Below are 17,119 nucleotides of genomic sequence, written 5' to 3'. Positions count from 1 at the left end.
ACTTTTTTTTACACTTTTATTGACTTTATGCCGGGGGTGACTGTCTGCATCCTGGGATGACAGCTCCATGCTATCGGCTACCTGCGGGCACCGACAGCATGGAGCTGTCACATCCTCAGGCAAGTGGGCATTAATCCTAAGAGGACGCATAAAACTACGTCCTCTAGGATTAAAGCCCACTTGCTGAGGATGTAGAATCCCGATGGGGCCATCGTTAACGGGTTAATATTGGAAACAACTCTCACGACACTGCACACTGCTCACCAGGATTTCTTTGCCATCCTCCTAAGCGGTGGACCACTCGGTAGGCGTTGGATTGCTACACCACGAGCTGATGCCCAATGATGCAACTGAAAAAGGACTGTCGGGATTCCGGACATACACAGTTACAGTCCGGTGAGGTGTAGCAGTCTCTGGCATAGGCGTAGCGTCAGGGGTCGCTGGGGTCGCCGTGGCAATCTATCTATCTATCTTATATCTATCTATCTCATATCTATCTATCTCATATCTATCTATCTATCTATCTCGTATCTATCATCTATCTATCTCATATCTATCTATCTTATATCTATGTATCTATCTATCTCATATCTATCTATCTCCTATCTATTTATGTATCTATCTCATATCTATCTATCTTATATCTATCTATCTATCTATCTCATATCTATCTATCTCCTATCTATCAACTATCTATCTCATATCTATCTGCTATCTATCTATGTATCTATTTCCTATCTATCTATCTATCTATCTCATATCTATCTATCTATCTATCTATCTATCTCATATCTATCATCTATCTCATATCTATCTATCTCATATCTATCTATCTCATATCTATCTCCTATCTATCTATGTATCTATCTGTGTATCTATCTCCGTATCTATCTATCTATCTATCTATCTATCTATCTATCTATCTATCTCATATCTAGCTATGTATCTATCTATCTTATATCTATCTATCTATATATCTCCTATCTATCTCATATCTATCTATCTATCTATCTATCTATCTATCTATCTCCTATCTATCTATGTATCCCTCTCCTATCTATCTATGTATCTATCTCCTATCTATCTATCTCATATTTATCTATCTATGCAATATCTATCTATCTCATATCTATCTATCTATCTATCTATCTATCTATCTATCTATCTATCTATCTATCTATCTATCTATCTATCTATCTATCTATCTATCTCTGGTATAAGTTATACATCTTCCTGAATTTCACCCTTTACACACAATTAAAAAAAATGTATCAAAACCACATGCAGTTTTTAATTGTATGCAGCTTCGTAATAACGTACGCGGTCTGTAAATACTGCATGCAGGTTTTTCATGTGTCTTAGACCCCCTGCACATGGGTGGAAATTCCGTGGCGGGATTTTCCACAGAATTTCCGCCTGTGGATGCTGCCATAGGATTGTGTTAGAAAACGCAATCCTAGGCAGACAGCCGCGATTTGTCCGCGTGAAAACAAATCGCGGCATGCTCTATTTCTGTGCGGAGCTCGCATAAATGTCACTCCCCGGCTGCAGGCTCAGCTCTGCGCATGCGCCAGCACATTGAAGAGCCGGAGCCGCGAGGAGAGTGCTGCGCTGGCCATCTGAAGGCGGCCTTAAAGGAGATGTCCCGAGGCAGCAAGTGGGTCTATACACTTCTGCATGGCCATAATAATGCACTTTGTAATGTACATTGTGCATTAATTATGAGCCATACAGAAGTTATAAAAAGTTTTATACTTACCTGCTCCGTTGCTAGCGTCCTCGTCTCCATGGAGCCGACTAATTTTTGGCCTCCGATGGCCAAATTAGCCGCGCTTGCGCAGTCCGGGTCTTCAGCAGTCTTCTATGGAGCCGCTCGTGCCAGAGAGCGGCTCCGTGTAGCTCCGCCCCGTCACGTGCCGATTCCAGCCAATCAGGAGGCTGGAATCGGCAGTGGACCGCACAGAAGAGCTGCGGTCCACGAAGGTAGAAGATCCCGGCGGCCATCTTCACCGGGTAAGTATGAAGACGCCGGACCGCCGGGATTCAGGTAAGCGCTGTGCGGGTGGTTTTTTTAACCCCTGCATCGGGGTTGTCTCGCGCCGAACGGGGGGGGGGGTTAAAAAAAAAAAAAACCCGTTTCGGCGCGGGACATCTCCTTTAATTCTGGTTTTAAAGTACAACAAAAACATGAACCACCCCAAGGCCGCTCTCACACGTCTGTTCAGAAAACGCAGGATGAAGTCGTGGCATTTTTACCGGAATTTCGAGCAGCGTTTTCAAACACAGGTTACAGCGTTTGACAGCACTTTTTAATATACGCCATCATTGTGAGGAGGTGTGTTAAAAAACACAAAACCGCAAAACTAGAACAGACAGCTCTTGAAAATCGCAATGTTATGAACACCATGTTCGAGCGCAGGTTTGAGTAACCCCTTTAAAATCAATGGGAGAGTTTTACTGCGGTTAGTACGGCGCTCGGGACACCGCGCTAATAGTGGTAAAAAGCGGAACGTATGCGTGTGAGAGTGGCCTGCGGGGCTACAAACAAATTTTCATGTAGTGCAGGAAATGCATCATGTTTGGAAAGATTACACCAAGGGGCAGATGTATGCAGCACGAGTTAGGTATGGGTACAGGGGAGTGTGGGGTGGAGGCCCCTGAGCCTTTTGGTACGCTCCTGGTCTCTTGGGTACCAGGCTCTTCTTGGACAGCAGGTTTGGTGAAAGGGGGGCGCAGTCTCCTTCATAGGTAGAGACATTTCCTGGAGTGGAACAGCGCTCGTACCTTCGGGTCCTCAAAGTCTCTAAGAAAGGAACACAACCTAGGGCGTATAGCTTGGCTACTTTATTGGCCAGGTGAATAATGATCCATGGAACAATAGGATCCTTCCCGTTATAGGGCAGCAGCTGTGGTACTGGTCTCCGGTGTGGCCCAGAGACTGAAGTGGCAGACACGGGAGCATTAAGACAGGAGATAGCATGTACGGGGGCAGTAGGTATGCTCACCTGGGTGGTAGACCTCCTGGGTCTGGCAGGCTGCAGGGGTCCAAGTCGAAGCCATCTTTTTTTTTAGCTGGGAGGACCTCTTGCCCAGTCAGAGTGAGAGAGATGACAACGATGGCAATTGGGCAACATTTTGAGCGATGTCTCTCACTTGTTCCCTGCAAAACCTTCCCACCAGACATTTGGCGTCAAAGCGACCGCGCCCTGGATATGCTCAAAGTAGAGGGAAGAACTACCCACACCAGCAGTAATTGGCACCAACCCCAAGTCAGCCCCCAAGGGGAGGAATTACCTGCGGCTGCAGACTCCTACAGTGAGAACACTTACGACTTTTGCCCTGCCAGGAACAGGTGATGCAGATATTTTCAATTTGCTGAATTTTTGCACGACTTTGCACATCTTTCTTCTTAAGTACCTCTGCGGTATTGCAAGTAGACTGATACAGCACAGAGGATCCTATCTTGTTTGTGACGTCAAGAACAAGTAGGGCACTGCAGCGTCCTGTAGGGTGACCCTGGACACAGGGCATACGTCGAGGAGCTGGGAGGGCAAGATGGCAGCTTGTCACAGTGGCACTTGCCATACTCCCTCACAGAGAAGCGCACGTAGCCTCGGCCAGGGCAGTGCTGGGCCTCTTCCGGACACCCCTTTGAGAGGGATGCCCAATAAACTTGCGAACAGATATAGTGGTTGCCACGGGTGATGCCACCATTTTGTTACCCACCGGAAAGACCCTCGGTGGTAAATAAATGAACTGCAGAACTGGGAACAGTCAGGGCATGGCAAAACTTTACTTCTCGTCAAACACTGGGTGGAAGGCACAAATTACACAGGACAGATGTGCAGGACAACAAGAGTCTTCTTTAGTACCTCTACGCGGTGATCCCAGGGCACAGGACAGTCGTGTAGGGCAGCAGAATTTTAGTACCTCTACACGGTGATCCTAAAGTACAGGACAGCAGCGTAGGAAAGCAGCACAAGAGTACCACTGCACAGGAGCTGGGCCTTCACTCACCGCCAACACACTCTCGCTCTCTCTCTCTTTTGGTATTCTCACTCCTCAACGGTCACTGGCACACAGGAGATCAGGAACCACTCTTCGTTCTCCATTTTTCACCGCATGGGAGTTGAAGGTACCCCCATATGGCTGGAACTCTCAGGAACCCAGAAGAAGAACTTGGACTCCAACTGACTACTACACCCAAAACACTCCTATTTATAAACAACATGGATCACGTGACAGGACCTAACTGATAATTTACAGACATCTCCCAGTTTCATACAAACATTTAACCCATCACTAGCTGCAGCTGTTCACTACACATGACAGAATGACTAGACAATTTTCACAGCACACCTACAAAAGAAATGACATGTATGACATTATGGAGGGGGGGCAGAAATGGATATACTGGGCCACTACACCCACTTTATTAATTCCGTACTGGTTCATGCAGTAATGAAGCCGACTTCAGTAATCTAACAAATACCTGGTCTTTATATAACTGTGATGTTTTAGTGCCATCTTGTGGCCAGTATGGAAAATGACAGGAGAAATGCTGTTTTGCATGATTCAGTCACTGATGGGCAGAGCAGGTGAGGTGTGGCTGAGAGAGGAACCTCTGCCTGGGATCAGGTCACGTGTGCAGTGGAAAGAACATGTATAACTGGGAATATCTGTCAAGTTTACAAGCCACTGAGAGATTTGGTGTGCTGCTCCCTGCTGTCTGGGCAAATGCTGTGCTCAGGGTAGACTCCAAGATGTGCAAGGCTGCAAGAAGACATGCTGCAGAATCACAGTGACTGTAAGGTGTAAGGTGACTAGTGCTAAGACTGCAATGGAGAGCGACACAGCAGAGCAATACATCATCCCACAGTTTGATCAGAAGCCGTCACCGGATTCTGGGAGACCAGGCTTTCCTAGACAATACTGGGAACGCTCGAAGTCATAAGTGAGGAAGGACCACAGTAAAAACCAAGTGTGTGCACATGAGTTCTTTGTATCCAGCAGTGAACAGGCCTGAACAGTGATAGACACTTGATACAGCTGGACATTAGCATATCTGGTGGCTTGGGCATGTAATGAGAGTGCTGTTATTTAATCAGAGACAAGTCAAAACTTTGCTACAACTTGTATGTTGAACCTTTATTTGTTCACCTGTTGCAAACAAAACTCATGAACGACTCCTTTAATACATAAAGACTGTGTGCAGTAATCCGCCATCCCTGGATTAGTATTTTCTACATAACTTTGTTCACCTGATGGATGGAATACTTCATTGTAATTGGTTTCACTATTTGTAAACTGCTTAACGTGAATACTCAGTATGTGCTTAATAGCTGGTGAGTTAGGTCTGTTTTACGAAACGTTAAGGCACATAATACTTATCAATTGTTCACTAACTCTTCTTAAGCAGATTCTCTTCCCATTATTGGTTGGAATAAAGACATTTTTTACTTTTGTATGTCCGGTGTCCAACAGATATCCTGGCCCTGTGTTTACAATTATCTACCCACGTCATAAGTTTGGCGTAGTTAGCTGGATATGATGTCAGGCGAGGAGGTGCATAATGCAAATAAGTTCCAGTGAGGACCTGGGACTGTCGCAGGTGATGAGCTGGATTGCCTACAAGAAGACCTGGAAAGGAAGAAAAGGCCCCTTTTAGTCAAGAGATTTTCTCCGTATTGCAACAGTGGGAATGACTGCAAGTAGAAGACAATGTTCTGTATTGAAGAGTTCAGTTTTCCATAGACCTTGAAGCGTGGTAGCAGGTGGTGATCCCCAAAAAGTTAGTGAAGGATTCCCCTTGAGAAGCACATGACCATGGAGCACATTTCAGGGCCAATAACTTTTTTCAGTGGCTTTAATGGTTAGTGTATTACCTGTAGTTATAAAGGGCTGTTGAAAAAGTCTACCAGACTTATTGGTAGTGTGAAGTAGGTAAAAGTCTGGATCAGTGTGACCCGGTATAAACCATCCAGACAAAAGAGGCCCTTGAAGACATGGTGATCGACTACCTATTCATGGGACAGTCAGTGAGTGGGCAGCAGTACTGTTTAGTCATGGCAGACTATTTCTGGAAGTTTGCACTGGTAACTCCCACCCTCAACTAGACAGTTGAATCTGCTGCCCGTGTGATCTGTCAAGATTTCATCCGAGTGTACGGGTGACCAAAATGTATCCACTCAGACCAAGGGGCCTACTTCCAGGAAAAAGTCATGTGAGAGTTGGATAAGCTGTATGACAAAGAGAAATCCCAAGCTACCCCATATAATCCACAGGGGAATGGAGTGTGGGAAAATTTAAGTAGGACTTTGCTACAAATGTTTCATACCTTGGAGGATGGTAAAAAGATGAGATGGCGGGAATACCTGCTTGAATTCGTGTGGACTTACAACAATGGTATCCAAAAACCACGGGTTACACCCCATATATGCTGCTTTTTAGGGGAGCCATAAGGGAAATCGTTGAGCTGAACCTTGAGCAACCTGAAGATATAACTGAACAAACTGTTACATCTTGGGTGCTGAAATCAAACTGTGACATGTCCTATCCTTGGACGTGCTCTCGCATTGCAGCACCTATTGTTTTCAATGGGGCCAGCGGCAGCATTGCACCACGTACTAGGTGCATGCGGTTTGATTTGAGGTCTCCCATTGAAAACAATGGAAGAAACTCTGTGATCCTCCACCGCGGTTGACAGGATCTCCGCATCCCAGAAGTGATGCGTCTGTGTGAAATTAGGCTAATGCAGGTGTTAAATCATCTATCAGCCGCAGTGGAGAATCACACAGTGTCTCCTATTGTTTTCAAGGGAAACATCGTTAGAATGCGCTTTGTAATTAAAATCCAGCATTTAAGCTTATTCACATAAGTGAATAAAATAGGTTGTAAAATTACTCACCTGGTGCACGATGGGTTAACCCTAGCAAAGGGAAACCCATCGGCACCTCGTGTCCGGGTTCGCGTATAGTAAATCCTCTCAATCCATGATCCAATAGGGAGTTGGAGAGACGTCTGGGTGCAAGCCTTCTGGATAACCAGATGCTTGTAGTAAAGCCCCTCTAACCCTAACGCAAGAAAAAAGAGCAGGAGTAAGATCACCAACCCAAATAAGGAACAGATTTTAGGAAAACGTACAGTAGGATCATATAAATGCCAGAGAAAAAGGTGTAAATGTTGCCCTCTCATAACACATAAACGCATTGATATTGTACAAGATAATGAGACTATCCCTATAAAACAAAGGTTATCCTGTAAAACTAAGAATGTCATATATATGTTAGAGCACCCCTGTGGGATAAGATATATAAGAAGAACCATGAATAAATTAGGTACGCGCATAAATCAACATGGATTCAACATAAAAACAGCTACCAGCACCACAGTACACAATTGTAATTATAGAAGCTTTCACTTTATGAAATTGGAATGCAGGTTGCGCTCCAACTTAGGTCACATGACTAACATCACGTCATAGGGGGAGTGGATCCCTCTCTGAATTACGTCACATGGCATCGCAGAGTGCCGCTGATGGAAGCCTCATTGTGAGTGCATTTATATATATATATATATATATATATATATATATATATATATATATATATTTATATATGTCTTGTTTGTACACTGCGCTATATGCTTGAAAAAGGCACATGCACAAGCCAAAACGCATAGCAAATACTTAATAAATATCTATGGACTACATCCTATGTGAAGTCCCTACGTGGAAGATTTTTGCTGTTAACCACTTCGAGTGCGGGGACTTTTTTCTTCATTTGATTTGACTCGCATGTACCTAGCACGTGGTGCAGTGTTGCCGCCAGCCCCATTGAAAACAATGGGCGGTGTGATGCTCTGTCATGCAAGAGCATACAAAAGATAGGATATGCCGCAATTTGATTCCTGCATGGCATCGCATCGAGGTTCCATGCAAGAAAACATCACTCATGTATCTGACCCCATTTCTCTGCTGTGGAAAGTTGGCCTAATGCAGTCATTCAGTTAAATAACAGGTAATAACAGGTTTAGGGTGCCTACCCACTAGCAATATTTTTTTTGCAATGCGAGAGCGATAATTATGAAACCAATGATTTTCAGTGGTTTGATACTCATTTGCGATTTTTTAACTCTCAAGCCTCGCAGCGCAGAGAAAAAAATCTGCAATATCACTCAGTGTTATCAATGGGGATGCGGCAGCAGCGCTAACCTCATTGAAAACATAGGGAGTACATCGTGGAATTCTGCCACAGCTGTGACAGCTATGGCAGGGAATTTCTTCATTCCCGCGGGGACTGTAGGGATGAAGGAATCCTCTGCTACAGCTGTCACAGCTATGACAGCTGAGGCAGAAGTCTGTGATGCTATTGCATTGTTTTCAATGGGGTCAGCACCGCTGCGGCCCCATTGAAAGCAGTGGGTTGCAGGCAACCCCTGCAGCGACGATTTTCGGGGGAGGGCTTGAAATATAAGCCCTTTCCTGAAAATCCTCCCTAGCTGTAGGAAAAAAAAATTATAATCAACTAGAAGAACCGCCTGGCTCTTCTCTCTGGCACTGCAGTCTTCTTCTGTGTTCTGGAGGCCGGGGATTGAAAAATCCCCACCCCCAGAAAGCACTGGTCTCATTGGCTGAACGCTCGGTCAATCACAGGCAGCGCTCAGCCATTGAATAACAGCTAAACGCTGCCTGTGATTGGTCACAGCGCTTAGCCAATCACAGGCAGTGCTTAGCCATTTATGAATTCAATGAAAAATCCCTGCCCCCAGAAAGTGCTGGTCTCATTGGCTCAGCGCTCAGCCAATCACAGTCAGCACTCAGCCATTGAATGACAGCTGAACGCTTCCTGTGATTGGTCACAGCGCTCAGCCAATCACAGGCAGTGCTCAGTCATTCATGAATTCAATCCCACGGGAATGTAGAAATTCTCTGCCATAGCTGACACAGCTGGGGCAAAAGTCCGCGATGTACTCCCTATGTTTTCAATTGGCTTGGCGCTGGCCCCAATGACAACAATGAGCAATATCGCAGAGTTTTCTCTGTACTGCGAGGCACTCGCTCTCACATCGCTAGTAAAAATATTGCTAGTGGATAGGCACCCTTAGCATTTAACTAGATACTAACAACTTCTTCATAAAGAAAAATTACAACTGCAGCCATGTTCAGGAGGGGAAAGGACTGGGGACGATACCTATCAATCCAGCCTCTGTCCCCGATTACTCATGGATTCACTATTTCAAGCACACTTGCTGATACCAACCATCATGGCAGAGCCTTGATCGATCACTCTAGCAGTCATTAGAATACAGGCTGAATTGTATCCAGCTTTCCTGGGGTCCTGCCGCATGCAGACTGAAAGCACAAATCACCACCTAATCCGTTCTAGTGACTCAACACAATGCCCACACAAATACAGTTTTTACAGATGAACTGGAACCCAGACTTATGAATTATAAACACAATCTTCGGAGTTTATGAGTCGCTGTAAAATGGACAAAGCGTAACCAATAAATTGTATATTTAGGCCTCCTGCAGACGGGCGGAAATCCCGCAATGCGATTTCCCGCAGAATTTCTCCTTGTGCCCGCTGCCATAGGATTGCGTTACTTAATGCAATCCTACTCACACAGCTGCGATTTGTCAGCGTGAAAACGTGAGGAAAACAAATCGCGGCATGTTCTATTTCTGCGCGGGTCTCGCAGAGGCCTGCACAGAAATGTCACTGGTGACACGCCAGCTCTGCTCTGCGCATGTGACGGCTGGGCAACAGCCGGCACAGAGCAGAACGAAACAAGACGCTGGGAGCTGGTGAGTGCCGGGTCGCTGCAGGCGCACGGGTCGGATCCTGCTACAAGAATTCTCGCAGCGGTATCCGACCCGGCCGTCTGCAGGCGGCCATTGTCTAGAAAAGGTCTAACAGTGCCAAATATAGATATGTACAAAAGATATAGAAAAAAGATTGTTACACAGGAGTATAAGAAAATACCGTATTTATACACAACAGGACAGTATTTTAAAATAAACAGGATGAAATTAACAGAAAGTTACCAGATTTGAATATCAGTCCAATTTTTGATTGCTGTTAATCCAAAAGCAAAGGGGATAGTCCATATCTCACAACATATCTCTGTGGATTGACAATTTGGATAAAGAATTTACTCAGTTTTAAAGCCTCCACAGAACCACATCAAGGCGGGTTGAGTATATGTGGGGAAGATCTGTAGGAAACCCCAATTTTATATTTTGGCCACATTTCCCTAGGAGGTGCTCCAATGGGGAAGATATGGCCATCATGTTTAATGTCAGAAATGTACTAATCCATAGATACTAAGCATGATACGTATATAAGGCCCAGGTATGCAGATATGCCATTTGGGGTGTTCTGGGCCTCGGGCCTCAATGCGTGCGGATGTGTTTTATTTGGCTGGGCCTCCCGATTCTGAAAATATTGTTCTTATTGGGCTGGGACCTTCACAGGACCAAATATTCTTTATTAAACGATTTCCTTCTGATGTGAATTGCACAGTCAGGAAGTCTATAGCAACTGTCTAAGGGGTCAATTCGCACTAGCAGGGGGTCAAATTAGCATTCCACAGGCACTGGCTAGTTTTATTGTCAGTGGAACAAAGAATTTCCTGTACATCAAAAGACCTGGCAGATGCTAGGAAGAGGGGAGAGTGAGCTTAGAACATTGAATTCATTCAGCTTTCGTAGGGTCCTGACAAATTACAAATGTTAGCTAGCTGCCTTCTATACAGCCAGCATACCGAAAGGCTAATATAAAATGAACGCTGAGATACAGCTAGGGCCTGGCACACACACAAAACGTCTAAATTCTCTACATCACAACTGTGATAAAATATCTACATTTGTATTTACCTGTTACACCCTGATGGAGCCACATTTGTAAGCTAACTAACTCTGCCTTTACATCCTGGGTGCCTAGTTCAGCAAAAAGAGCAATATCATCAGGAGTGGTGTGGTTGACCCAACGACAGGCTATTAATACAGTTCATTCTGTGAGAACTGCGGAAATCAGTCGCTTGTTTACTTTACACAGCAAACAGCGCTATCTACAGTATATGGGCTTGGTTCTAGCAAGAGATATAAATTGGGATTTTTGCTAGCCTTGTACAGTTGGTCTGAGCTGTGGTATATACAGAAGATGAAGCGACTGCTCGTAGCTCTACTATGTGCGGCTATTGTCCAAGGGGTGATACGGTGAGTGATGACCTGTTTGCATTTCATATTTATTACAGAAGTTAAATCACTTATTAAATCAGGCTTTCACATATAGACTTATATAGGCCAGACTAACAGGTCATAAAGGTGAGACCGGTAAGAGCCTAAGCAGCTGACACCCCACCAGTTACAAGAACAGGTGTATCCAGTTCCCTTACCTAGATTTAGAGTTGATTGCAGAAGTTTCCGTAACTTTACAGCAATGTTGAGGGATTATGCATGCATTTTAAAGGGGTTTTCCAGGCAGCGCTGGCTGTCAGTGCTGGGATACATTGGGGTCAGAGCGGAAGCTACTACTCCGACCTCTGTGTAGTGGTCAGAGTCGGGCACTACACTGCTCTGACCTTGGTTTATTGGGGTCACTGGATTTAGGTACAGAGGTTAATCCGGCTTTGGTTAGTTTGGTTGCACACTGATAACCATATTATACGTTATTCAGTATTAGTGTTATTTTCTCACTCTTGCTGTTATCCCTATTGTATAATATAAAGGTTTTATATAACATAGGTATTGTCCTTCATTATAGAATACCTCTGAAGAGACATAAGTCATTGCGGAAAACTCTCAAGGAAAAAGGACGCCTCTCTAATGTATGGACAAGGCAGGGCCTGGAGTTAGTGCAATCATGCGACTCCCCAGAGGTCGCCAGTGAGCCCCTTCTTAATTATTTTGATGTAAGTATTGTAGATCTTTCTATGCTGTAGTGAATGGAAAAAATAGGAAATTATTGTTGAGTATATCATCTAACTGTATATTGTGTCTTTATTCAGATTTTTCATCCTAGTATATATTGAAAGGACCATCAAATGTAAAGGTTGATGGGAAACTGAAGGGTGGTAATGGGAAAGTGTTGTACCAAGAGCAGTAAGTCCAACCTGTCCTCATGGAGTTATGTCACCTGTCCTTTGGTTTAAAGCGGGACTGTAGAATCTGTGTTGTGGGGACCCCAGTGCCATTCTGTAAGACCCCTTAAGATTTGGACACAGAAATGCTTTTTCTGTGTTTGGTTGCTCAAATCTAGTTTCCATGTTAGAGATGAGGATGGGCAAACAGCAGGGATAAATAATTACTAATGGCAAATTGTGTAGCCATCTCTGGCTTCCTTAAATATTAAGAGAATAAGGGTCTTTTGACCCCTGTTTGGCACTTCAGAAAGGAGTACATGAGTTAGAGGTGACTGTCTATTCATGCAACTCTCTCTATTGTAGTTTATGAGAGTTGTAAAATGCTTAACTGCTTCCACAGCAGCCATAATCTACAAAGGAGAAAGCCACATGCATGCATAAGGTTCAACAAAGGGGGATGGATTGGTCCCTGCAGGCTTCCAGCCATAGGGTCTTCTCAGCCAAGTCAGGCGTATTGATGCCTAAGCTAGGCTCACTAAAGCGTTCGTCGGATGGACCCATCAGGAACTGCCCCAGGCTGGGATTCAGTAGGATGATAGGTTTAGGGCCATAGGACATCCAGCTTGGGTTATAACATGGTCAGAAGTCTTACAGCTCTATGGTCAATGAATATGAGGACCACATGGTTGCTGAATGGCTTGTCTTTTCTTGATAACGGTAGAAGAAATAACAAAATACACAATAATCTCTTTCTTCAAGAGAGTGCAGCCTGATGAAATGCACAATTGGCCTGGTACCATTTTTGCAGAATTTGATTCCTTTCTCCTGTCTCAGTCTACACCTTTCCTTCAGACCCACACACTCCTGTGAATCCTCACAGCTCAGCTGCTGCCAGACTGCTGCGCACTCTAGGACCATTCGTCCTGCCAACTTCACCTGACGCTCACCAGCATGTGCTTGCTAGGCCAAGTCCCCCTTAAAGGCACATTTACATAAACACAATAGATGTTATGAACTGAGCATAATTTGCAACCTGTGCAACATGGGGAAGGTTAAGGGAGCTCTACCCAAACCCCCCTACACATGCATGGTCTTCTCTATAGAGTGCTCATCGGGGAAGAAGACCCCTATTCTCCTGTTTTTTGAGAGTCCTGGAATATCTCAGATTTAAGTTTTATATTGGCCCTAGTGTTTCAGTATGACAGTGAGATGATAAAAGGCTTTGCACCCCTGCTTGACATGTTGTACATGTAGTCCTACCTGTGGGCAGCATAGTATAGAGCAGGAGGAGCTGATAAGTTTAAAGGAAGTCTGTCAGTGGCTTTGCAGACAGTGTCATGTAGGGTCAGGACAGAGGGGAATATACTTACCTTTCTGGACTCTTGTTTCAACAGGACTGTGAAAATCAACTTTTAATCCCTTGCAATGGAAAGTGCTCTGGAGCAGGACTACTGGCTCAAGTGCTCTGTTAACTATCCAGTGAGCCACTGCACAGCTCTGATTTACAGCTGTAGTCTCCTTGATGGATGCTAGAGCTGTCAATCAGAGTTATAGAGCAGCTCATTGGACAGATAGGAGAACCCTTTAGCTGGAGGTTCCGACTCCAACGCATTTCCCTAAGCATCAAATCAAATGCATTATTAAAAGTTGATTTTTACAGTCCCACTGATGATACAAACATTCAGAAAGTGCATCCCCCTCTCTCCTGACCCTACATGGCACTCAGATAGACTGCTTTTAACATACAGTTTTGCGGGAAAAGATTCAGTATGACTCCCCAGCTAATATAAGTAGAGGAGTCCAGAAGTTGGTTGTCACGTCTGCACGGGACGTGCTGGATATGTAACATGAAATACTGTGCTGCTGCACACCAAACAGTACAAAATAATAATGACAACCACACTAAGGAAACAAACACTCCCAAATGAGCTAAACACAGGGCAGGGACCTGCCTAACTGCAGATAATCCGTACAGACAAGGACAAACCTCATCACGTACATCGGCCACTGGTTACCCTGTGAGGGATAGGGGAATAGCACAGAAAACAAGATGAGATGAATATAAACTGCTCTAATCAGCTTTGCACAGTCTCAGATAAACAGAGGAACCAGTTCCAAGCTTCTGGATTCCTCCACAGCCAGCAGATGACTGAAAATAAACCACACACAAGCCAAGCCCCAGGCCTGGCTAAATAGCCCTGACAAAATAACGACAGGTGAGACCAAGCATGTCTGACCTAATATCACTCCCACCAGAGCCAGAAAACAGAAACACAGACAAAACCTGCACCAGACTATCTAGCAGGCAAACGAACTGCAGAACTGCCACAGCAGTGGTTCTACTTAGTGATTGACAGCTCTCAGTGGTGATTGAAAGACATACAACTCCATGCAGCTTCTGAGTTACGTAAAGCAGGAATACAGCATATGGTTGATTACTTCACCTACGGATAATGAAACATGTTATAAACTGGTTCAGTCGTATCAAATTGTATTCAAAAAGTAAATAATCAATAAAACAAAGTCAAATGAAGCATTTGAAAAAGGATGCTATTAAAGAGCATTAACAGCACTATTAACACTCATGCAATAGTGCTAATTGCCTGGAATGAACCTGCAATTTTCAGGAAAAAATGTGTGCAGTATCAGAAGCCTCTAGTGCTCCTGTCATAGCACCCTAAAATACCCATCTTGCAAGGATTTATAACTATATAGCTCAATGGTAACTCTAATTTTCTTACTTCTTTCCAGGTGGAATATTTTGGACAGATCTCTATTGGATCACCTCCTCAGTTGTTTACTGTGATTTTTGATACCGGCTCCTCCAACTTGTGGGTTCCATCTGTATACTGCACAAGCAAAGCATGCCGTAAGAAAGTATATTCACCTATAACTATATTAACCTAACATTGCATATGGCTACACATGTAGCTAAAATACATGGATAGTCATTTTGGCAGAATTCACCAGTTATATGGTGCCTCATTGAGAAACTGTATTCTTCCCTAGAGGCACTGCTTCAAGGGGAAAATACACTGATCGTATGGCGTACAATGAATTAAAATACAAAATCAAAGGCATATAGAATTATGGACCCCGAGGAGATTATACTCATGGATCCATAATATGGCAGTATACATGAGGCCCTCTAGCTACCCATGTCATTGCAATCCTTACTTGACTATATTTGATGACTGATGTGGTCTTACATTACTGCTTTTCCAATTGCAAAAACGGTTAAAAAGTCCAAAATCCTAAACTCAACTGGTGCCTAATACACCAGTTAGTGTAGAGGAATGCATCTGCTTTCGACATTGGTACTGCCGAGGCCAGTGATCAGAACCAGCAGTCCTAATCATAGCTGCCTGGAAGTAAACAGAGACCAGTGGGGACTGAAGCTACAGGGACCTCAATAGAGTAAATATACTGTTGGGCATTTTATAGCAGGGATACTGAACTGCTAGACCATGGTCAACAGTTGTCCTGATCCCCGAGGTTTCAGACTGGGGCAGAGTAGTGCTGTCCTTCAGCTATGCAGCTTCAGCAGAACAACTTCCAAATTTTTCCTGCCATCTGGATGATAAGGCAGTGGGCTGTGAGTAGGGATCTAAGTGAGGTGGCAGATGGTCCCCTTTTCTTTAAATTTAGAAAAATCCCTGTGCCAGCAGGCAACAGTGCTGTTCTGGGGTAAAGTTCCTCCACAAATAACCAGAGCTGCCTTCTCTTCTTGTTTTGATCAGACATTGCAGCTATTGATTCCTCTGCCCTCTGGTTGTTTACTGCTCATTGCAGTAAACAATGGACCACCTCTTCACAGCGAAACAGTAGCTGGTGACCAAACCGGGTGCTATTGTGCATCCGCTTCTGAGATCCCGGCCACCACATTTAGATGAAAGAAAATAGTAAGAAGTGCATAAGCGCCGGCCTTCTCTGCTCCATAGTGGAGGTGACCAGTTCCCCTGGCAACAAGCAGTAACAACTAGAGGGCCGAGGAATCAATATCTGGAGAACAGAGCATTTTGGAACTATAAATCTTATGGGTGAGTGATTCTTTTGCGATTTTGAGCATATTGAAATTCCTGAGATGAGAATACCCCTTTAATGTACTATATGCATTGCCTATAAAAACAAGTAACAAATCTAACGAAATGTAACTTCTACACAGTTGAACACTCCAGGTTCAAGGCAAGTAAGTCTTCCACCTATAAGACGGATAGTCAACCTTTCTTTATCCAATATGGAACTGGCAACTTAACAGGCATATTAGGAATCGATCAAGTTAATGTAAGTATTACTTGTAAGTAATGTCAATTGAAAAGGTAATAAAATTAGACACTCTAAACCTGAAAATTCTGTTTTGCTGGTGGTTTGGGCATTTCCACGTCTCTTCCTGCTACTGAAGTGCGCAGTTCAAGATAAGAAAAATTTGCTGCTTTTCTTCTAGACACAGAGCCACGCTTGTCTATGACCATTTCTGGTATGAAGCCTCCACAGCAAAAAAGTGTAGATGGGCAATTTCTGGCCAATTTCTGGCTAAAAGTTGGAAGCAAACTCCAGCATGAAAGGCTTGTATAAATAAAACACATGAAGGTGGGAAGGACGGTTTCTCTGATGCATCTCTGACTTTAACTCATTCGTTATTTATAACCCCATTCATAGTTGTGGCTATGAGAAAAGGCCAAATCAAGTTTTGAAATGCGTCATAAAAACATTAAGACTGCAATGAGCAGTTATAGATTTGCTCTATAATTTACACTAGTTTCTGTCATAAATTTATAGTAAATCTGTCGGTCACACCCTTGAAACTAAGCCCCACCCACTTAAAAAAATAAGTGGCAAGAGCAACAAAAAAAAATCTAGTCAAAATTTAGTGCAAATATGGTGTGTGCCAAAATTTGTGTCTCCTATATACTAGAAAACTGACACAAGTGGTTTGTAAATTGGCCCTTAATATGTCTATACTCTATATGAAAAAGCTCATGTTTCTATTCTAATTTACATAAATGTTCCTAAAACCATCCCTACTTTTTTT

The 17,119-nt window shown here is 43.8% G+C and overlaps 1 protein-coding gene across 1 annotated transcript in view; it reads left to right on the top strand.

Moving 5' to 3' along the window:
* The first annotated feature begins 11,148 nt into the window (after window positions 1-11,148).
* Window positions 11,149-17,119, top strand: part of CTSE (cathepsin E) — a 16,254-nt gene continuing 10,283 nt past the window's right edge. The window contains exons 1-4 of the mRNA XM_066598676.1: window positions 11,149-11,221; window positions 11,769-11,916; window positions 14,839-14,956; window positions 16,253-16,371. Of these exons, the coding sequence (XP_066454773.1) occupies window positions 11,166-11,221; window positions 11,769-11,916; window positions 14,839-14,956; window positions 16,253-16,371 (441 nt within the window). The 5' untranslated portion in view covers window positions 11,149-11,165. The remainder of the gene's footprint in view (window positions 11,222-11,768; window positions 11,917-14,838; window positions 14,957-16,252; window positions 16,372-17,119) is intronic.

The sequence above is a fragment of the Eleutherodactylus coqui genome, chromosome 4 (genome assembly GCF_035609145.1).
Source record: "Eleutherodactylus coqui strain aEleCoq1 chromosome 4, aEleCoq1.hap1, whole genome shotgun sequence".
Classification (NCBI taxonomy): Eukaryota; Metazoa; Chordata; class Amphibia; order Anura; family Eleutherodactylidae; genus Eleutherodactylus; species Eleutherodactylus coqui.
The sequence above is the reverse complement of the archived record's forward strand: the minus strand, read 5'-3'. Positions and strand labels throughout refer to the sequence as shown.